Below are 25,614 nucleotides of genomic sequence, written 5' to 3'. Positions count from 1 at the left end.
ATCATAGAGATTTTTCATAGGAAGTCAGGGGAATTATCCTCAATATGGACAGCAATAAACTATCAACTATCCAGAATGTAAGATGTAATAAAAATGTCACTGGAAATATGCTTTAACCACTTTACCACCTGAGGATTTTGCTGTCTTATGTCCAGGCCACTTTTTGTGATTCGGCACTGTGCGAATTTAACTGACAATTGCGCGGTCGTGCGACGCTGTACCCAAACGAAATTTACGTCCTTTTTTTCTCACACACAGCTTTCTTTTGGTGGTATTTGATCACCTCTGCGATTTTTACTTTTTGCGCTATAAACAAAAAAATAAGCGTTTATTTTGAAAAAACAACAATATTTTTAAAAAATTTTTATATGAAATTCCCCCCCAAAAAAATGTAAAAATCAATTTTTTTTAAAATTTTTGGCCAATTTGTTTTATGCTACCAATGTTTGGTAAAAAAAAATCACAATAAGTGTATTTTGATTGGTTTGCGCAAAAGTTATTGCGTTTACTAACTAAGGGAAAGATTTCTGTCATTTTTGGTGTTTTTTTTTTTAACTCGTAATGGCGGCGATCTGCGATTTTTTTTTTTTTTTTTTTTTGCGGGACTGAGAAATTGCGGCGGACAGATCGGACCCTTGACTGACATTTTTGACACTTTTGGGGGTACCAGTGACATTTCTATAGTAATCAGTGCTATAAATATGCAGTTACTGTAAAAATGACACTGGCAGGGAAGGGGTTAATTTTATTGGAGAGGGAGGGGTTAATGTATGCCTGGTGCTTACTAACGTGTGTGGGGGGAGGTGACTGAGTGACACAGGGACAGATCGCATGTTCAGCTATGCTGAACCCTGCAATCTGTCACTCCTTGTCACTTAGGAGATCCGCCCGCTCTGTTTACGCAAGCGGGCGGATCTCCAAACTCGATTCCCCACCGATCGGGGAAGAGCAGCGGCAATCGCTGCCGCTCCTCCCCTGGCCCGACTCCCGCTGTAACTGAAAACAGCGGGAGCGCTCCTCAGGCGGCGCGTGAATGCCGCCTACAGGGGGAGGAGTCCAGCCACTTTGCCGCAGTACGGTCAACGTGACCGGTCGGCAAGTGGTTAAATTGCAGTGTCAATTTGCTTCAATAGGTAAAAATATTTAAAAAGGCCTGTTCTGGAAGAACAGGCATGCTGCAATTGCTGACCTCCTTCTAAAAACAGTTACCTAGCTCTCTTTGGGCATCAAAACATTCTGAATCACTTATGTGAAACAAGAATGACATTTAGAAAGTCCAAGTAAAGGCAGAACTCCTGGACTCCTTGTTCCCATGCTTTAGAGAGGTTTGAGGGATAAATAGACCCCCCAAAAAAGTAATATATTGCAACTTACAATCCTTAGATGCGGTGGCTACCCTTTTCAGCAAATACAGAAAATACCTGTTAATATTATCAGAAATGCAATATCCTTGTCACTTCTTACCATAAACTGCTATTTTCTGTAAACTACCAACTGCCCTGCCTCCCATGTAAGGGAGATGAAGAGATACAGATGTTTGTAGTACATATTAGGAGAGCAGCCTAGGGTGGCAACCATGGCTAATTCTGTAGATACAGTGGAGGAGTAGCCACCCAAGGACAGAGAGTGTATTATTTGCAGGGTTTCCGGGTAAAAATAAAGCAAAAGAAAACAAATGCAGATACCATACCACAGACTGGTAAGCTGAAGTATATCACATTTTTGGTTTTAGATTTTGATACACTTTAAAGCCATAAAATCAGAATGAAAGCCAGGAAGAGATAGCTTTTTAAGAAAGAGAGACCAGAAATGGCAGCCTCCATAATATTCTGTCAAGGTTTTCTTCTTGTTACATTATGGGAAATCTGAAAGCCTCTGTATGTCATCCTACACTGATAGAAAAAAAAAAACGATTATGTAGAACTCACTGCTTGGGGGAGAAAATAGACAGGAGTAGGTGGTTGAAGTAGTATCAGTATTGTTCTTTTCCAGAAGCATCTCTATCCTTTTGAACTCACAACTAGTGGACAATAGGTGACAGAAAAATATATGGGACTCTTGTAATAGTATCACTCATTCATTTAAAGGCTATATTAGGCAAAACTGGAGAGAGAGATCACGTGGTGCATTGACCCAGCAACATGTATTTTTGTCGCACCATGGCACTTTTTTTGTCGCACTTCTATAGTTAGTCAATAATACTTTCAGTTAGATCAGGAGTTCACTCAGCAAGTAAATGTTGCACTCACATGTTAAAAGCATAAAGTAGGCATATATACGTCCCATATCGCCGGTCAAAGAGGCACCTAACTCGTCCAGTCCTCCGGGCAACATTTACATTTTTAATAAAGCTATTGTGTTGATGGTACTTCACTATTTGGAGCCATTCTTTCTCCCTATGATACCATTGATCTGAGGGAAGTGTGTGAAGGGGATCTTTATGCAGCAGTGGTGAATGGACCCTGGTTTTCCATACGTGTATTCCCTACATCTGTTTATGATTCCTGCTCAGTTCGCTCAAGTGTGAGAACACCTGAGCATTGATTTCTGGTGAGTTGCCATTTCTTCTATCTCTCGGTGTGACACCTGGTGGTGGATGGTGATCCAGTAACAACTTCACGCACCCCTGGATTTTATGGACTTGAAGGACATTATTGTTTTTCTTTTTACTTTTTGAGTGTTTACCAAGCAATATCTTTGACAGCATGCTTATAACACTTTGAGTCATCTAACAGTGATTTCATGCGCTACTTCTTTTCCATTTATGTACTACCAAATTTACCACACCTGCTCCCCATACACACCTAAGATCTTGTAACACTAACGAGTCACATGACACCGGGGAGGGAAAATGGCTAATTGGGCCCAATTTGGACATTTTCACTTAGGGGTGCGCTCATTTTTGTTGCCAGCAGTTTAGACATTAATGGCTGTGTGTTGAGTTATTTTGAGGGGACAGCAAATTTACACTGTTATACAAGCTGTACACTCACTACTTTACATTGTAGGAAAGTGTCATTTCTTCAGTGTTGTCACATGAAAAGATAGAATAAAATGTTTACAAAAATGTGAGGGGTGTACTCGCTTTTGTGAGATACTGTATATATGTACAAAAGTTTTAGGCAGGTTTGAAAAATACTGTAAACTAAGAATTCTTTCAGAAATAGAAGTGCAATGGTTTGTTTGAATACTGGGTCTCAGCAGGATTTACTGAATAGTGTGTTATATTCAAGGCGATTAGGCCTATTTGTTAATTAGGTATGAGTCCCCGCTCACGTCGGACCAATTTCCATGCGATTTGGCATGTTAAATCGCATGCAAAATCACAGCTTATTGCCAGCAACGGCACTGTCCCAATCAGTGCAGCGCCGCAGTGATTTCTAAAAGTAGTTTCTGCACTACTTTTGGCGACTTTGGGGGCGATTTCAATAGACATCTGTGCATGAACCCGCACAGATGTCATTCAAATCGCCCCGAAACTCGCACTGAAATGCGGATTTTAAATTGTGCGAGTTCAGCTGAAGTCGCACGATTTTAAACCCGCATTCATTGTGAACAAGGGCTGAACTGCAGTCTGTCAATGAGCAATCACCCAAATAGTATTCATTATTTATTAACATATACAAAACTGTGCAAAAATGTTAGGTGGGTGTGAAGAAATGCGGTAAAGTAAGAATGCTTTCAAAAATATATATTTTAATTGTTTATATTTTTATCAATTTACAAAATGCAAAGTAAATGAACTGAAGAGAAATCCAAATCAAATCAATATTTGGTGTGACCATCCTTTGCCTTCAAAACAGCAGGTACACTTGCATCCTGTTTTTGAAGGAGTTCTGCAGGTAGGTTGTTCCAAACATCTTGGAAAACTAACCACAAATCCAATGTGGATGTAGGCTGCCTCAAATCCTCCCCTTTAATGTAATCCTAGACAGACTCGATGAGATCAGGGCTCTGTGAGAACCAAACCATCACTTCCAGGACTCCTTGTTTTTGTTTTTTTTTTACACTAAAGATAGTCCTTAATGACATTGGCTGTATGTTTGGGGGTCGATGTCCTGCTGCAAGTAGGGCCAATCGCATGCCTCCATGATGGATAAGTATCTGCCTGCATATCTCAGCATGGAGTTGGAGGTTACAGTAGATCAGAATCAATAGGGTACTTAATTTGCAGAAATACAGCCCTAAACTTGCAAGGAACCTCCACCATGCTTCACTTTTGATGCAAACACTCATTATTGTACCACTTTCCAGCTCTTCAGCAAACAAACTGCCTTCTGCTATAGTCAAATATTTCAAATTTTGTCTCATCAGTCCAGAGCAACTACTGCCATTTTTCTGCACCCCAGTTCCTATGTTTTTGTGCATAATTGAGTCCCTTAGCCTTGTTTCCACGTCAGAAGTATGGCTTTTGGCTACAAATCCTTTCATGAAGACCACTTCTGGCCAGACGTCTCCTGATAGAAGATGGGTGTACCTGGGTTCCACTGGCACTGCTGGACTTCTTCTGATGTTAAAGGTAAGTAGGCATGATGTGTCTTTCATCTGCTGCATTAGGTTTTCTTTACCTATCACTGCATCTACGGTCCACAACGTTGCCCGTTTCTTTGTGCTTCTTCAATAGAACTTGAACAAAACATCCTGAAACCCCAGTCTGCTTTGTAATCTTTGCCTGGGAGAGACCTTGCTGATGCAGTATGACTAACCAAAAACTTAAAAAAGACAAAGAATGCATGCACATGGGTCACCAACCTGACCCCGGAGTCATTTGTGCACTCACTAAAATGCAGAAAGTGGGCTATATGGTCAGTCAACCAAAATATAGAAAAAATGGCAGACTAAAGAAAAATCTGCCAGAAAAGGACTATATAACTGAGCCTATTTTAACCAATTTCTTGTAAGTGTTTTTAAAATTGTGTGGAAAAAATAGATCGCTGGCATACTGCACTGTAAAGTACAGAGGTGTCTTCTCTCTACTTTCATGAATGCACAAATGACGTCTAGACATACCCTTTTGTACTTAAATAAAATTTCTCTGTCGCTCATTGACAGACGTAGTCCTTTTTGATTCACATCAATTGGGTTATGTTGCCTCCGCAGGAGTAGGACTAGGCAGAAAGAAAAAACGTTCTGGCTCCACCCTAGGGGCAGTCCCAGAGGGTATATCCTCCCTCTCTCTGCTACAGTGAATCAGTTTTTTTCTGTCTAGTCAGGAGTAAGGACCTAAGTTCCTTGCTGGGATCTCTGGTCCTGGCAAGATTTTTTTTAGAAAAAATATTTTTTTAGGTAGTTTCTCCAGTTTTTTTCCTGTGAGATCTTCAAGCAAATTACGCCGGATCTGGGCGACGGGCTGGATGTTGAGATCCAGTGGTAACCCCAGCCGGCCTACGAGCGCGCGCAGACCATTGCATTGCGCTTGGTCGGCCGCGACACATTCAAGTAAGTATGCGGGGCCGGGCGACGGGCTGGATGTTGAGATCCAGTGGTCACCCCGGTTCAGCCTACGAGCGCGTGCAGACCAGAGCTCCGCGCTGGGTCGGCCGCGACAGAGTCCCATTGGAGGGACTGACCTTGCGAGTTAAAAGGTCTCGCTTGGACGCCAGGAACCAGAGAGTCAAGGCGTCCGGAGTGGTCAACAACCCCCCACCCCGGTGGAGAGGGTATTGTGAAGAGAGGGTGCCTGTCGGTTCGGTATGGTGAGTAAATGTTTCCCTTTCCTCGTTATGAGGCATTTTGTAATACGGGCCCCTCCATACATGGTCAGAGTCTTTCTGACACTAAAAGTCCCCCGTGTAATACAGAATGTGTTCGGTGGGCAAGCGGACTTGGTTTGGGAGCTAACACTCTACCCAGCAGACTGCAGTATTACAGCAGACATAGGAGGTATAATCCTACCTTGATTGTAGTGGACCTCCTGCAGGTCGATAAACCGCCATTAGCGTGGTATGCAGGTGGATGTGCTGGGAAAACGCTATTCCGGCAATCCGCCGCCATTTTGCTGTAGACCAGGTACTCGAGCGTCCGCAGGTCATGCCGGCCGCCATTTTTTTGGAGTCTATTGTCTCCCGTATGGGGGCGGCCATGTTTGAAGAGCCCAGCTAACCTCGAGGAGAGCTGGGAACGCCGGAAGGCGTACACAGGGGGCGGAGCCACTTCCTTCTACCTGGGAAAACGAGCACAGTTCTTCCCAGTCTGTAAGAGACAAACGCTGACTGCAGTTGTTAGGAAACTTCTCTGCATCGGGTGGTGAGCCTTGGCGGTCACTCTCTCTCTCTCCGGGGGATCAAGAAGCAGGTACACTGAGGGGCGCTATTGCGCTAGGGGGATACAGATAAAAAAAAAAAAAAAGTTTTTTTCTGGCAAAGTGTCCTGGGTTAACATGGACCCTGCCACTCATGTATCTCCACCTGATCCCCTCGAGGTGTCTGCAGGATCCTCCAGCACCCCGCTTACGATTGAATCATTGTCAGCTATTATGGAGACCTTTGTGTCCCGGGTGGAAGTGGCTTGTCAGGGACAGGGCGCAAGAAAGCGACCCCCGCCTACCCCCATTTTATCTGAAACTTCGGATTCAGAATCTGAGCCTATTTCTGCAGTTGCAGGTACCTCATCTGGGATTGGTGTCTCGGGTACTGTCTCTTCAGACAGTGAGGAGGATGTTTCGGCATCAGCCATAGCCCGAGAGGAAGCGTTGGTAAAAGCACTCATTGTATCTGTTCAAGAAACCTTAAGATTACAGGGTACTCCGTCGGAAGTAGCTGAGACTGAAATTCCCTTTGGGACTAAAAAACGCATCAAAGTGGCGAAGGTTTTTCCATTGCCCAAATGTTTTGGCAATCCGATCAAAGAAGAATGGAGTCTGCCAAAACGCACTTCTGCTATTTCCAAACGCATTAACAGGCGTTATCCGTTTGAGGAAGCCCTCATTAAGAAATGGACAGAACCACCTGTGGTGGATTCACCAATTTCTAGATTAAATAAAGCCACGGTTATTCCATTAGAAGACGCTCCATCTTTTAAGGATCCGGTGGATCGCAAGATAGAAGCTATGTCTCGCACCATGTTTTCCTTGATTGGATCAGCTTTCAGACCAATAATTGCTATTGGGCTGGTTTCGCAGACTGTAACTGAATGGACCAAATGGTTACGCCGGGACTTAGAAGAGGTCCCTCAGGCGGTATCAGATTTGTTGGAACAGATGATACAGGGGTTACAGTTTGTGTGTGATGCGGCGTTAGACGCCACTCCATTATTGGCGCGAGCATCAGTTTCAGCAGTGGTTCTCAGGCGTACACTGTGGCTAAAAGGTTGGTTAGCCGACCAAGGTTCCAAAAAAGCATTGGCTAATCTCCCCTTTTTAGGAGAGCGTTTATTTGGAGCCAACTTAGATGAGATCATTAAGGATCTCACGGGAGGAAAGAGCACCTTTTTACCGCAAAGTGCTAAGGGTAAAGGACCTCGTCAAAGACGGGGGCCTTCTTTCTCCGCTCATAAAAATTTTTTTTCGTCCCGCGGGTGAAAAAATTAAGTCCTCCAAAGCTCCTTCAGGAGGCTTCAGGGGACGTTGGTCGGGCAAGCAAAAGCCCGCCCCTCCCAGACCTGAAGATAAGTCTACTAAAGCCTGAAGGTGCGCCCCCACCCATAACTGGGGTGGGGGGACGTCTTCGCCGGTTCCCGGATCCATGGCTCTCCAGAATCCCGGACAAGTGGGTTTGCGAAGTCATAAGGTCAGGGTACAAGATCGAGTTTCGATCTCTCCCACTGGCGCGATTCTTCCCTTCCAATATCCGACTATCCCCGGATCGTTTAGAAGATCTGCGGAGAGCAGTCACGGATTTACTACAACAAGGAGTGGTAGTCCACGTTCCTTGGACAGAACGCTTTCAGGGGTTTTATTCAAACCTATTTACAATACCCAGGAAAGAGGGCAAAGTGCGTCCAATTCTGGACTTAAGGGCACTCAATTCCTTTGTCAACATAAGAAAATTCAAAATGGAATCCATTCGCACAGTAGCGGCCTCCCTGCATTCAGGGGATGTCCTAGCGTCCATAGACATCAAGGACGCCTATCTTCACATTCCCATTTACGCAGGACATCAGCGGTTTCTACGTTTTTCCGTAGAAGAGAACCACTATCAGTTTGCGGCGTTACCTTTCGGTCTCGCCACGGCTCCTCGGGTCTTCACGAAGGTGTTGGCCCCAATGTTGGCACTACTGCGCCAAAGAGGCATATCGATTCTAGGTTACCTAGACGATCTCCTGCTTCATGCAGAGTCTCCACAGACCCGGCTACAAAACCTAGAGATTACTATGATTTCTTTACAGGAATTCGGGTGGCTGGTGAACCAGCAAAAGTAATTTCTGGTTCCCACCCGGAGGCTCGAATATCTGGGTCTAATTCTAGACACATTCAGGACAAGAGTTTTCCTTCCGGTAGGGAAACTCCGGAAGATTCAATCAGCAGTCCAGTTGTTACTATCCAACAGCTGGTCTTCTCTTCGGACTTGCATGAGGGTTCTGGGGTTGATGGTGGCTTCCTTCGAAGCAGTCCCATTTGCCCAGTCCCATACCCGAATTCTTCAGGAAGAGATTCTTCTCAAATGGAATCGGAATCCGGAATCCCTGGACAATCGGATCCGATTGAGCAAACAGACCAGAGAGTCTCTGGTCTGGTGGCTTCGGTCTCCGATGCTCAGCCAGGGAAAGTAATTTCTGCCAATATATTGGACGATAGTGACCACGGACGCCAGTCTATCCGGATGGGGAGGAATTCTCGGTCAGTTATCCGTCCAGGGACTTTGGTCCCCGGAAGAATCCAGGTTACCGATAAATGTATTGGAACTGAGAGCTATCAGACTTTGTCTGATTCACTGGACCGAGCAGCTCCAGGGCAGCCCGGTTCGGATCCAGTCGGACAACGCCACGGCTGTGGCTTATGTCAATCACCAAGGGGGCACCAAGAGTGTCCGGGCGGCCAAGGAAGTGGCTTGCATTCTTCGCTGGGCGGAACGGTTTGTTCCAGCTATCTCTGCGGTGTTCATTCCGGGGGTGGAGAATTGGCAGGCAGATTATCTCAGCCGTCAGACTCTGGATCAGGGGGAATGGTCCCTCCATCCAGAAGTTTTCCACCAGTTGTGCCTACGTTGGGGCACCCCGGATGTGGATCTGTTGGCATCACAATTCAACAGAAAAGTACAGAGATTTGTGGCTCGCTCCCGCGATCCTCTAGCAGAGACCGCAGACGCACTGGTCTCCCCATGGGGGCAATACCAGCTAATGTATGCCTTCCCTTCTCTCGGGTTACTGCCAAGACTTCTTCGCAGGATAGAGGGGGAAGGAATTCCAGTAATCCTGGTAGCTCCGGACTGGCCTCGCCGAGCTTGGTACGCCGACTTGGTCAGACTGGTGGCGGACGTCCCGTGGCGACTTCCTCTCAGGGAGGACCTACTGTCTCAGGGACGGATCCTCCATCCTGCTTTACGATCGCTGGCTTTAACGGCCTGGCTATTGAGACCCAGGTGCTGAAGGACAAGGGATTGTCAGCTTCAGTTATTCCTACTCTAGTTAAAGCAAGGAAAGTGACTTCCAGAAAGATTTATCATCGCACATGGAAGTCCTACATTGCATGGTGTGAACCTCTGGGATTCCACCCACGTTCTTATTCGGTTAGTCGAATATTAGCTTTTCTGCAACAAGGGGTTGAGCAGAAACTGGCCTTGAGCACTATCAAGGGTCAGGTCTCAGCATTAGCCATCTTCTTTCAGAAACCTTTGGCTACTCATTCCTTGGTGCGGAATTTCATCCAGGGGGTGCGACATCTGGCTCCGCCAGTGCGCGCGCCGTTACCACCCTGGGATCTTAATTTAGTATTGTCGGTTCTTCAGAAACCTCCCTTTGAAGATATTAGGGAGATTCCTTTACCTACGTTGTCCCAGAAGGTGGCCTTCTTGGTGGCTATCACTTCTGCACGCAGGGTGTCAGAACTGGCTGCATTATCTTGTCGTTCCCCATATCTGGTGGTTCATAGAGATAAGGTGGTTCTTCGTCCGAATCCATCCTTCCTACCAAAAGTGGTTTCAGAATTTCATCTGAATGAAGAAATTGTACTACCTTCCCTGTGTCCTAAGCCCAGTCATCCTCGGGAGTTTGCTTTACACTCCTTGGATGTGGTCCGGGCGATCAGGGTATACTTGAAAACGACAGACTCGTTTCGCAAGACGGATTCACTTTTTGTGGTCCCGGATGGACCCAAAAAGGGGTTGCCTGCATCTGCCGCGACTATTTCCAAATGGATCAGACAGACGGTGGTACAGGCTTATTCTATTAAGGGTCGGGAGCCCCCGTTCCCTGTTAAGGCGCATTCCACTCGGGCACTGAGTGCGTCATGGGCCTTTCGCCATCAGGCGTCAGTGGTCCAGGTGTGCAAGGCAGCTACCTGGTCGTCGGTGCATACCTTTACAAAACATTATAAAGTTGATGTAATGGCATCGTCTGATGCCTCGTTTGGCCGCAAGGTTTTGCAGGCCGCAATTTGAGGAGACCAGTGGTCTACCTCGAGGGTTTTTTTTTCCGTTGGAATTTTTATTTGAGTCTCATTCTTTGTTTATAATGAGCCTTTAAAACTTCTAGTTGGCACCGGTTGGGCCTTCTAGATTGGATTTTGATTTCTGTCAATACCACCCCTCATTTGTGGCACTGCTTCTGGATGTCCCAATTGATGTGAATCAAAGAGGACTACGTCTGTCAATGAGCGACAGAGAAAATTGGATTTTTGTAAGATCTTACCGTAAAATCCTTTTCTCTTAGCTCATTGACAGACGTAGTACCCGCCCCTCTATCATTGAGTTGGGTTGGGTTAAATTCTCTGTTACTGCTTTATAACAGAACTGATTCCCTGTAGCAGAGAGAGGGAGGATATACCCTCTGGGACTGCCCCTAGGGTGGAGCCAGAACGGTTTTTCTTTCTGCCTAGTCCTACTCCTGCGGAGGCAACATAACCCAATTGATGTGAATCAAAGAGGACTACGTCTGTCAATGAGCTAAGAGAAAAGGATTTTACGGTAAGATCTTACAAAAATCCAATTTTGTCTTTTTTACGGTGGTTATTTTTCATATTTTCATTCTTTTCCATTTCCTACTTTGTGAATAATAAAGCTTTTTTTCTAATTTTGGATTTACAGTAGTTAATGATTTTGGTTTACCCAACCCCCGGAGGCTGATATATATGGTCCTTTTTTGGCAGGTTGTTCTTCAGTCTGCCAATTTTTGTATACGATTTCAGTATTACTACCTTGTGTCTTGTTGCTGTTTTCTGTCTTGCCATGGTGTATGACCTGTGACATGAAACTGTCTTCCACAATCTCATCTTAGTAGCAGAGTTTGTCTGTTCCTTCCCCAGCTTTAAATCTCATATAAAGCTTTTTCTGTTTTAATTAATGGCTGTTTTAACCTACATATGATATTGATGATCATTAGCACCTGCTTGTTATAATTGGTTAATCATACACCCGACTTTGTACAAGTTTAAGAAATTATGCTAGTTTGAAGCTAAAGGGTAGTCACACCAAATATTGGTTTGATTTAGATTTTTCTTCTGCTCGCTCACTTTGCATTTTGTAATTTGATAAAAAAATAAACAATTAAATATATATTTTTGAAAGCATTCTTACTTTACCGCTTTTTTTCACACCTGCCTAAAACTTTTGTACAGTGCTGTATATTTAATGAAAGATGAATACTGATTGGGTGATTGCTCATTTACAGACTGCAGTTCATACTTAATTAACAAATAGGCTTAATTGCCTTGACTATAACACACTATTCAGTAAATCTTGCTAAGACCAGTATTTATGTGCCTTAGACAAATATAATGAAACGTATGTCAAGTTGCAATGAGCTTATACACTCTTACTTTTCTCAGACACGTGTTTTAGTGACTCATGGCATTAGCTTCCTGCCACAAATGGACATGATTGTTGTGTTGTCTGATGGAAGAATTTCTGAAGTTGGCACATATAGTGAGCTTCTTAAAAAGAATGGAGCTTTCTCAGAATTCCTGCAAACATATGCACTTACTTCTGAAGAAAGTGATGAGTCTTCAGCAAAATGTAAGTTAATATATATTAAAATGCCTTTCATATCATTCTTTTTTTTCATATATATCTTTACATAAGAAAGTAGATGCTAGAAATGGTTTGTGTAATGTTATAGAACTACAATGGATTCACCCAAGTCCTTGAGGCTTGAGACTTCTCCCTAGAGCAGTGGTTCCTAACCCTGGGTATACTTAACTTGGAACTAAGCCCGCCAGCGGCGCCCGCACATCGCTGAGACAGCTGACATCTTCCCCGGTGTTTCTACTGGGTTTGTGGGCTCTGGCGCTGTGAGTGGCTGGGGTCGCGATGATGGCACTGGGAGCCGCCGTTTACGGCATGGGCTCTGAAAGTCCGGCACAGTAAGCTGGACCTTCAGAGCGCTTGCGCCGATGACTTCGTCAGCCGCATGCACTCTGAATATCTCCTAAATTGTGCAAGTTTAGGAGATATTCACAGTACCTACAGGTAAACCTTATTTTAGGCTTACCTGTAGGTACAATTACAAAAATGGACTATGTGTGATTGAACCGGAAGGGGAGCACTGGGTGTTAATTCACAAAAGTTGGAATATGAGCCACCTGGCACTGTTTGTATCACTACCTAATGGACTTTTTTTTTTCTTTGGACTCAATTTTTCATGTGAATAACACTTTTTCTTATCTTGTGTACTATATTCTTGCATTCACACTGCATGATTATATTTATTTTGTGGCGTTTATAATTATTGGATTATACAACATTTATACACATTTGACAGCGTATTGCGCAACACTGTTAAATTTCTATTCACATGAATAATGTACATTCAGGTGAAAAGTGGAATGTTGGGGAGTCTAATCTTTCAAAAATTAGTAAGTAATTTCCCTTCTGCATGTCTGGCAAGGATCACAATTTACAGATGTTCTGTATAAATTTGACATATTGTTAATGGCAGAGTTCTGGGAATGTGGAGTTGCATTCATCTATTTGTCTTTTGAGCTATAACTTCTTTTCTGATTGCTTAGTATGCACATTCAAAGGTCAGGATAGAATCTTTTGGGATCCAGACCTATTTATCACTTGAGGAATAATCTTGATAAAGGGGTACAGAACCAAAAACATTGGGGTTGATTTAATAAAGGCGAAATTACTGTTCACTTTGCAAGTGCAGTTGCTCCAGAGCTTCATAAATGAGAGGATTATCTGCTAACTTCCATCATCCAATCATGTGCAAGCAAAAATGCTTTTTTTTTTTTGTTTTTTTTTAATCTTCCTTGCATGCGATTGGGTACTCTTTGCAAAGTGAAGCTTCATCTCATTTACTAAGCTCTTGTAGTCCAACTGCGCTTGCAAAGTGCACAGTCCATTTGCCTTTAGTAAATCCACCCCATTGTGTAGCTAAGTACATCACCTCATACACCTATATATATGTTAACTGCTATTGAGTCATAAAGGCAATGTGATACATACCTCTTTGTGTTCCATGTAAACCTAATGAGACAATGATTAACATGAATTTGCAATTACTACCTTTCAATTGTGTGGATATTTTATGTCAAACAACACAGCAGCCCTGACCTTAGACATTTACTCAAAGGTTGTCCACTTAGACCACTTCCCCAACAGCACTGGTTATATGCAGAAGCTTTGCTTGACTCCAGGATCTCCCCTTTGTGGAGCAAACAAACCTGTCTTTAATTGGCTATCTGTTCTCTCAGGTACGTTCACTTGTTAGCCCTGGCTCTGCCAGTGTCTTCAACCACATCTACATTGTGACAGCCAGTGCTGCTACCCCCTTAGTATATTGTTGTAGGTTTTGTCAATGGTATTTAATGTAGTCTTTTAGGGAGGCCTGTATTTGATTATGTATAATTTTATTAATAACTTGGCAATAATGTGTGTTGGTTTAATTCAAGGCCAAGAGGGGAAGACAGGAGATACACTAAAAACGGACTGTGTTGCTTCCACAAGGTAATACATTTAAATCTAATAAATTCTATTGTTCTTTATGGTTTTTGTACATGTAGTAACCTATAAATTCAATCACAGGAAGGCAAAAGACACAGAGATGGATGGAGGTATAGAAGGAGATGCAGATGCTGGAAAGCTTACTGATGCAGACGTCGCTCTTACAGGGAGGGTAAAGTGCATTTTTATTACACGAGTTGTATCAATACAAAAACATTTAGGGGAGAGCAAACGGTATTGCTGGGTTTATATAAGATCACTGCAAAGAAACCAGACATTTACTCTAGAGGAGTTTTTGCATTTTGATATTTATATTGAATGCCCAGTGCAAATGTTATATTTCTAAAAGCCACAATGGTGCAATGGAGGCTGTGGGATGTTCAGTGTTGTTCCAGCACACAGCCTGTGATTAACAGCCTGGGGTCTATTCCTTTGTTTTGCCTGAAGGTGGAGGGGGCGGTTCCTTTCCCACCAATCATTTCTCAGCTCTCCTCACTGAGCTCTGCAGAGTGCGTTTCATCTCCCCACCCTGCTTTTTGAAAGCTCAGACAAGCTGTGAAAATTCTGGAATTTGAACAGCTGTAGAAAAGAGAGGGCTGCAGATAAAAAGGAATATATGTACGAGGATTTGTTACATCTCTCTGAGGTGATTGAAGAAACTGCATATAGCCTCATGAAGAAGCAGTTAACTAACCTGATCGCAAAGGATGCACGGATAAACAGTGACCTCTTTTTCTCTCTTCAAAAGAGGAATCTCATATCACATGGCCTCTGGCTTAAAACCTTTATGCAAATACACTTAACTCTTCATATGCAGAAGGACTTTGTAAACATACCAGCGAGAGACTAGGGCACAACTTCATACACAAACTTTATGGTAAAAGTTTATGTTTAAAGTGCGCTATCCTAAAGGTGCATGTATATCATCAAATTCCTTCAATGAAACGTGGTATATACATGACTTCAGAATATAAAAATTGTTCCAGTGAAAAAATATAAAATACTAGTGACAGATTGGTAGAAAATAACTTCAACCTGTACCAATAACAGTAGTGTGATTCAGTGGAATAGTTAATCATAAAGGTGTGTCTAAAAACCAATAATAAGTTCATAAAAAGGGTTCACAAAAGCAGTCCCATATAAAATAAACTTGGTGATACATTGTGAATATATTTTGATAAATAATCCAGATGCTCAAAATGTGAATTAAGGCAGTGGCCGCTTACCAGCAAGCTGCGAGCAAGCAGCTTTGAATTGCCCGACTTTCCAATGCAGGAACACGATCCCCGTCTACTTAGACTCTCAAGCCTACACAAGAACAGCTGATTTAGAGATGAGCGACCCGGCTCTTCAGAGAACGGACTCGATCCTCTTCCACTCTCTGCTCACACTGCAATCTACAGCACAGCAAACTGTATGGTAAAAGGATAACAATCAGGAAACAAAAGCACTAACCAAATTAAAAATGAAATGGAAACTTTACAAAGGGGACTTCAAAAACGTGTCATTACCAAAAAGCAAAAACAAAAAAAATTCCAAAAACTAAAACTATACCAAGAGCAAACTCTTTGGATACAACCCAAACAACTTCCAGTGTCCTGGAAGCCAATCCAGAATCTCAAAATATTCCATTTGATTATGCTGCCCTTTACTGAAAATGAGGATATAACAGGGAAACTTGGAATCATCAATATGTCAGAAAATTTCAGAAATAACAGTCCTCTCCAAAGGCCTTACACCATGCCCTATCACCAAATTGGTTCATTTACAATTATTCTCAGATATAGAGGAATTCTTCAGGAGCAATGAAAATAATCTAATGACAATATAATGTTTTATTTTTTTAATATATATATATATATATATATATATATATATATAGAGGTATCTCCTCTTTGGTAGGGATTTTTAAGGCAATTATATGACAATATGTATACAAAAATATATCTTTTATTATTCACTTTAGAAAAAATGTTAAAAACAATTATATTAAGGGGTATGTGAGATGATTACAGCCACACACACCTACACAGGTTGAACTGGATGGACTATTGTCTTTATTCAACCTCACCTACTATGTAACTATGTAACTATGTAACTATGTAATTCATATACCATATTATATATGCCAAGAGAAATGACCTGTAATGACACATCATGGATTATGAAATATTTAAAACTTGCCAAAGAAGTGGTATTCCCCAACTACTGCTTGTTTCATTTCATGGTGGTTATTACAACCAAGGATGGTTCCCAGTACGTGGGGGTATCCCTATATACATATACTGTATATATATATAAATATATATATATAAAAAGTTAATTAAGGGATGATGGCAATTGCACCCTCAGCCATCTGAGAAATTTCATTCAAATGACAATAAAACGTGACAAAAAGAAAAAGAGCAGCAACTTTACACCTGCATAAGGAAGTAACGCTAAACTGGACACCTATATTAACAGCTTTAGACTGCAAGTTACATCTCTGATATCCACACAGCAATAGAATTTTATTTTAATATCTTTCACCACTGGAGCGAAAGGTTATAAGTGATTTTCACAATATTCATCATCAAACCAGCAGATAAAAGGAGAAGCAGTTTATGATGGATACAAATATATACATACAAGAGGGCCAGAAGCAACTGGCAAATGCTACTTATTACAGACAACTGGAGTATCCTCTGACCCAGGATTTCACTCAACAATTAAAAGGTCTCATTACAACACTACAAACCCACATTTGCAACATTTACAACCTATATATGGTTGTAACATGTTGCTAAGTACCAGCCTCCCTCACTACCTGAGACCCAGCCCCTCCCCCCCTTAAAGTGAGATGGATTTCTCTCCCCCGCAGGGGCTGTCACATTTAAAATCAGTGATCTGAGACTAAAGCAACTGATGGCAGACAGACTTTAGTTCTCAATGGACTACAAAAGCGCTAGTCAGCGCCCTCCTAGACCATTGACACTTCCTTCAGCACAGTAACTGACAGCCCATATGGAGGTATGGGCAGAGAGCTGTAGGAAGTGTCTGCAAGAGAGAACCCCCTTGCTTAATACAAACAAAGGTTTTAAATATTACAGGACCATAAATCTTATAGTGTGTTTTTAACAAGATGCTACATTGTTTGATAAAATCTGTTTTTATTGCCTTGTAATAATAAAGTAAAAGTATTTTTTTAAATTTGTTCTTCCAAAACCAAGTGTCTGCAAGAGCCTGAAATTGCACCCGAAATTCACTAATCGCAGATGCAATGTTTTGCAGGCTCATGTGTAAAAAAATAATGCACTTTGTTTTACCTGCAAAATTTTTAAAAAGTGCAATTTAACATGCACTTTTTTTTTACCTGCAAAAACATGTTCAGTATTTTTTTTCAAAAGGTGAACTTAGCCTTTAATTTAGCTTTAAACATGTTGTCAGTGCAACCTGTATTGTGATATTTTAGAGCTTCATTTTCTCTTACAAAAGGTATTCAAACTGTGAATGTTTAACCCCTTCATGCCAAATGTACGCAATTATGTGGCCCCACTGGACTGGGCTTTTTTACATTGGGCTGCCTATTTGCGTATCTCCCTTTGTACTGGAAGCACGCCGCACAGTGTGCTCCCAGCAGAGACCAGGGTCTCACTGTTCTAACTATAGCCTCTGATTGGCTATCATAGTAATCAGTCACTGTGAAGACCGCCCCTGTGTTTTCTGTCTTTGTGAATGGACCAGAGAGATACACTGTATTACTCTCTGTCCTTACAGAGATAGAAAAAAAAAAAGTGTGTATAGAAAAAAAAATTCTAATAATTAAAAAAAAAAAAACCTAGATCAAGGTTTGATCTAGGTCAGTGCCAGGGTTAGTGTTTGGGTCAAGGTTAGGGTCCGTTTTGGATAGGATCTTTTTATTTATTTTTTTAAATTCGTATAAGTGTTAGTGTGTTATAGGTAGGATTAAAAAAAGCAAAATGCGCACTATTGTTGTGAATTTATTTTATTTGTTATCTAATTGCTTTGTCTGTGTGCAGCTCCTTTAGGGGGAGATTAGGCCAGCTGATGCTAATCTGTTTGCCGCGTTCTGACACACTTAACTTGGCTTAAGGCATACTTATTTTGTTTTTGTTATTCTTCTTTATCACTTCTTTTGGAAGACTCTTTTAAGATTTATTATCTGTAGGCTGAATATGTCATTATGTCTTCCATATACTTCCTCTTGTTTGGAATGCAGCCTTGCCTTTATCCCCTCCGCTGGAACGCATACAAACAAGTAGCCTGTCTGTATCATGTGACACTTCCTACGTCCCTGATTATGACCACTTTCGTCAATTTAAAAGTCATGCCTATGCTGTGGATGGACACCTCAGATGACGGCTGATTGGCCGAAATGCGTCAGTTAACCTTTCCACTGCAGCATAGACATGCTGAGAACCACGGACTTCCACTTTTGAGTGTACACTGATTTTTGTCCTTCATTGCTTGTAAGTAGTTTTTTAATAAACGTTCATTGCTGTTATCAACTTACTACACTATGAGAGTATTTATTTGCTTGTGGATGGACTGACTAACCCTGCTGGATGGAATTGGTTGGATCATCTTACCACACATATACCTATTAGTCAGATCGGCTTCATGTGAGGAGCATTAGCCTGTCAGGAGTCTGATTTATTGCCTATACATCTCGGTCTTCTGGTAAGCAGTAGTCAGACTCACTGTGGTGCCGAGTGTTTCCTGCCCAATTCTCTGGTGTTGGTCTGTTTTACCCTTTATTGTCCACTGACTCTGGACATGTGATTTCATATTGTACATCAATACTTCACTATGAGTTTATTTTCTTTTTGCTGGATCTCGATTATCTTCTGCTTCTCTACCTTGAGGGAACTGTGGATGTACAGCTGAGTTGATCATGGTCTGTCGATGTTGATTTTACTGTTTGGCTTTATGAATTTTATCCGCTGGTAAGGAGTTAGAATTACTCATCTTGGTGACTGGTGTCTAAATGCACTGAAGCTGTTGAGGATTTGGGATGTTTTAGCGCCGCTTTATGAACTTTACTCAATATTAAAAATATTGACAATATTATGTTTAGCTGGCAGCTTGTTTTGTCTATTTATGCTCATGTAATTTTAGTGTGGATTTTTACCAATTTTTTTATAAGCTTATTACAGACCAGGTTATGTATTGTATTTTCCTTATATTATAGAAATATTTTCTTACTAATCTTTCATATGTATACTATTCCTAGGTCAAGTTAACCGTGTATTTGGAGTACTTCAGAATTATGGGCAAGTGTTTTTTGGTAACAAGTGCAGCCTTTTTCATCATTCAACAGTTATCAGCCCTGGGGCATAATTACTGGATTGGGCTCTGGGCTGATGATCCACCTGTGAATGGTACCCAACAGAACACTGCAATGAGACTAGGAGTGTACAGTGTACTGGGCATAATGCAAGGTATGTAAAAGAAAAATTATAGATTTCTGTTTACTAGAATATATACTTAAATATATAATTTTTTGTGGTTTCTGTAAAATGTACAGTAATGCCTCTATTATTGACTAATTACAATTGATGTGATTTAATAAAGGAAATACAGAAGGGCAAGGGAAGCCCTGAAGACTAGCTTTATTTTTGCATTGCAGATTTACATGAGCATGACCATGTGGAGGTATGCATTTGCTACCTAGCCTGGACTTTGACATTTCTACCTTTTTTTTTTTTTTTACTAACACCTTTAGTGATATCAAAGGGCATATCATGCATTTGGTATGCCAGCAAACTACAGCATACGCTCTTTTGCAATAATGAAATTGACGAATGTATGTTGTAACAGATGTGTACTGTATGTATCAGTGCACATTGCATGCACATGTTAATAATGTCAAAATACGATTGGTTGAACTGGGATACTAAGTTTATGTCACAGAGAGGGTTTTAGTATTCCTAAAATTATACTGTATTTGTTTTATGGCTATTTGAAATATGTCGTAAGATAAACAATGCTAAGAAAGCTTATTGAGGAATGATTCCCTACCTAGAAACCGAACAGGTCCACTTTGCATGATAGATACCGTGAGAATGATTGTATTCACGTAAAATGGTCATTGGTGACCTGGTGAGGTGATAGATATTGTTTACTTTAAATCTATAATATAGAAGACTCCCTTTTTGTTTAAACCTTTTACTGATTTTACGTAAGAACTGTTGACCTTTTGATATGTTAGACAACTTTGAGAAGTGGAGATCTACCTGAACAATATGAAAGAGATCAAAGATCTCTCTAACTGAATAGTAAGGAAAATGTAAAAATTTAAAATGTCACTGTAAAAATATAAACTTTGGGGGTATATCCAAGATGGCACAGAGAAAGAACGCACAGTAGCTGAGCTCTGCTGATCCGTATCATCTATCCTACACACATCGGATGCGGTAAGCTCCCCAAGCGCTGGCAACAACACCCCAATGCCAATCTCGGGGCATGACCAGGGATAAAAGCCAACCTCTTATATGCCACACAGGGAGATCACTGGACCACTCAGTGGGGAAAGAAGGCCCGGCTCCCGGCGCTATCTTAGCTCACATGGTTACGCAGAAGGAGGAACCCGGGCTGCAGCCTCGGCTGAGCTTTGCTGCGGTCATGCAAGCGAATACAACCTGCCAAACTGCCCTGGCAGACAAGATAGATCATCTTCAGACCAGTATTGGTTTTATTTACAAGGACTTGGACCTTTCAGGAGCGTGTAATGGAGGTGGAACAGAGATTGTCGTCTAGGGAGGACACAGTGAGGGATCACACAGTAGATGCTAAAAATTAAAGTTAAGGCACTGGAAGCTCGGGCTGAAGATGCAGAAAACCGTAACAGACTAAATAACCTGTGGATCCTAGGCCTTTATGAGGGGGTGGAGGGGGCCAATCCCACCGCCTTTACGAAACAACTGCTGCAATAGTTACTACTGAAAGCTAGGTTCTCCTCCTCCTCCTCTGTTGAACAGGCACACTGCATACCATCTGCCCCGGGCTCCATGGAAGCTTCCCCCAAGGACCTTTATTTTCAGGCTGCTACACTTTGGGGACCGCAACCTGATCCTGAGAGAGACACGTCCTCATGGGAACTAATGCTATGAAAATGCCAAAATTCTACTGTTCCCTAACTATTCAGTGGAGACCCAACGCCAGAGGAAATCATTTGATTCGGTGAGAGCAGAGCTTCGTGCCAAGGGACTAAAATACAGCATGTTGTTTTCTGTCCGATTGAGAGTGGAGGATGGAGAATAGGTCAGGTACTTCACCAGAAGATGCTTCGGCTTGACCAGACACGACTTGCAGAGAGTGAACTGTTTCTGCCCTGCTATGTATTGCTCTGAGTGCCAAGGTTTTATATGTTTCCTGGTATTTTTATGTGCACTCTAACTCTTTTTTCTTCTTTGCAATACATTTGCTACTGGCCTTTTGAGTCCTGTCGTTCCCTGTTTTTTTTCCCTTTTACAAGTATATACAGTATTTCACAAAAGTGAGTACACCCCTCACATTTTTGGAAATATTTTATTATATCTTTTCATGTGACAACAATAAAGAAATTACACTTTGCTACAATGTAAAGTAGTGAGTGTACAGCTTGTATATCAGTGTCAATTTGCTGTCCCCTCAAAATAACTCAACAAACAGACAAAAATGTCTAAACCATTGGCAACAAAAGTGAGTACACCCCTAAGTGAATATGTCCATTGGGCCCAATTAGCCATTTTCCCTCCCCGGTGTCATGTGACTCGCTAGTGTTACAAGGTCTCATGTGTGAAGGGGGAGCAGGTGTGTTAAATTTGGTGTTATCGCTCTTACTCTCTCATACTGGTCACTGGAAGTTCAACATGGCACCTCATGGCAAAGAACTCTCTGAGGATCTGAAAAAAAGAATTGTTGCTCTACATAAAGATGGCCTAGGCTATAAGAAGATTGCCAAGACCCTGAAACTGAGCTGCAGCATGGTGGCCAAGACCATATAGCGGTTTAACAGAACAGATTCCACTCAGAACAGGCCTCGCCATGGTCGAACCAAAGGGGTTAATTGCACATGCTCAACTCAATGCTTAAGAGGGTTAAGGCAGTGCTGGAAAATAGTGGTCACACAAAATATTGACACTTTGAGCCCAATTTGGACATTTTCAGTTAGGTGTGTACTTACTTTTGTTGCCAGCAGTTTAGACGTTAATGGCTTTGTGTTGAGTTATTTTGAGGGGGCAGCAAATATACACTGTTATACAAGCTATAAACTCACTACTTTACACTGTAGCAAAGTGTCATTTCTTCACTGTTGTCACATGAAAAGATATAATAACATATTTACAAAAATGTGAGGGTTGTACTCACTTTTGTGAGATACTGTATTTATTTTTGCTCATCCATGCTATGGCTACTTGTAAAATAATTTATTGGAATGTGCAGGGATGAACTGGAGAATTAAGAGTTCCCTGGTTTTCCAATTTATACGCAAATACCTCCCGGATATCTGTATCCTGTAGGAAACTCATCTGGTGGGTGGGAGGACACTTAGTCTTAAAAAGCCGAGGGTGGGCTACCACTACCCTTTACTCACACTAATTTTTCCAGAGGTGTAAGTGTTCTGGTCCACAAATCTCTCCCGTTTAAATTGTTAGATTTGGTGCTGGACTCGGATGGCCGGTATCTAATCATTCATGCACTCCTACGTAGTCTGGAGTTGGTGTTGGTGGGGCTCTACCTCCTCCCTGCGGCACCCATTGTATACTGTCCTGGCTAAGTTGGCCTCTTTTCCTACTGATAATGTTTTAATCATGGGAGAATTTAATATAGTCCTGGGCCCTGGATAGGATAGAATGTCCACTACGGCCTCCTCTAAATCTGATTTACTGGATTGGACAGTCACCTTTCATCTTACCTGGCGGTGGAGGAATCCTGGAGTGAGAGCTTACACCTGTCACTGTGCCTCACATAAAACATTCTCATGTATAGACCTAAGGTTTGCAGGTTGGCCACTTCTGTCCAGGGTCCGTGACACTATCGTTCTCTCCAGGGCTGTTTCTGATCATGCCCAATAATGTTATCCTTGGGTGTTTCTGTGCCTCCAGCGGAGGGTCTCTGGAGGTTATCACAATTCTGGTTGTCCAGTCTGGGGGTTGATGTGCTATACTGAAGGCTCTATTGCTCTCCCTGTATCTTGGGATGCCTTCAAGGCTTTCTCTAGGGGCTTTCAAACTATCAAAAGGCAGCTAAAAATAGAAAATCAGCACAGATCTGACAGCAGTGGAACTCAAGGCCACTGCTTTTGAGGATTCTTATGTACTAACAAAGGACCTACAGATGTACCAGGACGGCTTTGCGGGAGGTTTGTCTCCTCCATACTGTGCATCTGCTCCACCAGACTCAGCGAACAGGTGGAGAAGACGGAACACCTCCTGGTTGGCTAGGGAACAATCGGCCCCAGGTCTCTATACCTCATATTGCTGGCTCTGATGAAGTGCTACTGACAGATCCAAGTCGTATAAATGAGGGTTTTTCTATCGTTCATTGACATACACAGCTCCTGATCTTCTTAACCATAGGGTTATACTGCCCCCTACAGGAGTAGGACACTAGGCAGAAAAAAAAGCTTGGCTATGCCTATGGGCAGTCCCAGGGGGTATACTCCCACTCTCAGCTATAGGCACTCAGTTTTTTTTCTGCGCAGTCAGGAGTAAGGCCCTAGTTCCTTGCTGGGTTCTTCGGTCCTGGCAATTTTTTCCTTTTTAATGCATTTTTCTATTTTTCCTGTGAGAATCTACAATCAACTGCTGGACTGGGCGACGGGCTGGATATTTTTTAAAATCTAGTGGTCACCCCAGTCTGGCCAGCAAGTGAGCACAGGCCTCAGCTCCGCGCTAGGTCAGCCGCGACATAGCCCCACTGAACGAGGGCTGGCCTGCAAATTAAACGTTTCCCTAGATCGTATATGACCTGGCCTCGGCATTATTCTCAGCGTTTTTCGATGGAGAGGAGGTTCTTTCTGGAGCGGTGCCCACCCTGGTGCTGCGGTGCCTGAACGATGGGTGGTGAGTCTGGTGTGGTCCTTCCCCTCTCTGCTCTAGAATTGGTTGGTGCCCTGTGCCTGGCGACCTGTGGTGCTGGGAGCGCAGTGGGCGTGTCCCTAGCAGTGTTTTTACACCTTTTTTGTGGGTCCCCCTTTTTTCACTCAATGAGTCCCTGGAGCACTTTTCAGCACCTGAACCGCTCTCAGAGGCTGCCGGTCCCTCTGGGTCCCAACAATCCCTTACTGCACTGATGGCAGTCCTGGAGTCTTTGGTGTCCAAGGTGGGTTTGTTCCTGGGGAAACAGGCTAACAAAAAGCATCCCCCATCTTCACCTGTCTCGTCTGTCTCATCAGATCTGAATCTGTTTCGGCCGCGAGTCACCGAGTCACCTTGCTGGGTCTGTGAGTCTGTGTCCACACACCCTGATTTCTCAGATAGTGAGGAGGATTCCTCTGCTCCTATAGCCACGCATGAAAAGGCGCAGGTGGATGCACTGATTGTATCTGTTTAAAATGGAGGATGCGGCTAATGCCGCATCGGAGGCTTCGGTTCCTTTTGGCACCCACAAGCTCTCCAGAAAGGCAAGGGTGTTCCCGCTTACTTTGACAAAATTGTGCCTAAACAGTGGGGTTGTCCAAAACGCTCTTTTGTGGTCCAAAAGCGTTTTGCAATGCAGTACCCTTATGAGGACTCCCTGCTTAAAAAATGGACTGTCCCCCCTATGGTGGACTCTCTGGTTTCTAGGTTAAACAAAGCAACCATGATTCCGGTTGAGAAGTCCCCTGTCTTTAAGGACACGGCTGACAGAAAAGTGGAGGCTGTGGCCTGCCATATGTACACTGTGGCTGGTTCAGAACTTGGGCTGGTTTTTACTATTGCCCCAGTTTTGCAAACTGGGACCGAGTGGGCCAAGCTTTTACGCCAGGACCTGGAGGGGGAGCAGCTTCCCCCTGCCTTTGCTGAGCTGGCGAACTAGTTGGTCCAGGGGCTGCAGTTTGTCTGTGATGCCTCTTTAGATGCGGCTCCTTTGATTGCGAAGCTGTCTGTCTCAGCAGTGGTCCCTAAGCATGTTATTTGGCTTAAATGCTGGTCTGCGGACCATACTTCTAAGAAGGCATTATCTGATCTCCTCTTCCTAGGGGAACGTCTGTTTGGAGCTTCCCTGGATGACCTCATTAAGGGTCTCACAGGGGGGAAGAGTACCTTTCTTCCGCAGGCTAGTAAAGGCAAGGAACCCCGTCGTAGATGTGGTCCATCCTTCTCGGCTCATAAGAAGTTTTTACATCCCTCAGGGTCTCAAGACAAGGGATCAAAACCCTTGAGGGCCTCCTCCCGAGGATCCAAATGTACCTGGTCTGGCAACCCAAGAGTGGGCTTCTCCAGACATGTGGACAAGGCTCCCTCAGCATGTGGGGTGGGGGGATGTCTTCGCTGGTTTATGGACCCGTGGACCTCCCTGGTACAGGACAAGTGGGTCCACAAAGTCATATGGTCCGGCTACAAAATCGAGTTTCGTTCTTACCCTCCAGAAAGGTTTTTTTCCC

The 25,614-nt window shown here is 42.9% G+C and overlaps 1 protein-coding gene across 1 annotated transcript in view; it reads left to right on the top strand.

Moving 5' to 3' along the window:
* Window positions 1–25,614, top strand: part of LOC309557354 (multidrug resistance-associated protein 1-like) — a 330,716-nt gene that overhangs the window by 228,189 nt on the left and 76,913 nt on the right. The window contains exons 20-23 of the mRNA XM_082260034.1: window positions 11,921–12,107; window positions 13,991–14,045; window positions 14,124–14,214; window positions 19,276–19,483. Of these exons, the coding sequence (XP_082116160.1) occupies window positions 11,921–12,107; window positions 13,991–14,045; window positions 14,124–14,214; window positions 19,276–19,483 (541 nt within the window). The remainder of the gene's footprint in view (window positions 1–11,920; window positions 12,108–13,990; window positions 14,046–14,123; window positions 14,215–19,275; window positions 19,484–25,614) is intronic.

This window comes from Pelophylax lessonae, assembly GCF_965119305.1.
Source record: "Pelophylax lessonae genome assembly, chromosome: 6".
Lineage (NCBI taxonomy): Eukaryota > Metazoa > Chordata > Amphibia > Anura > Ranidae > Pelophylax > Pelophylax lessonae.
Note: the sequence above shows the minus strand (reverse complement) of the source record. Positions and strands in the feature narration are given on the sequence as shown.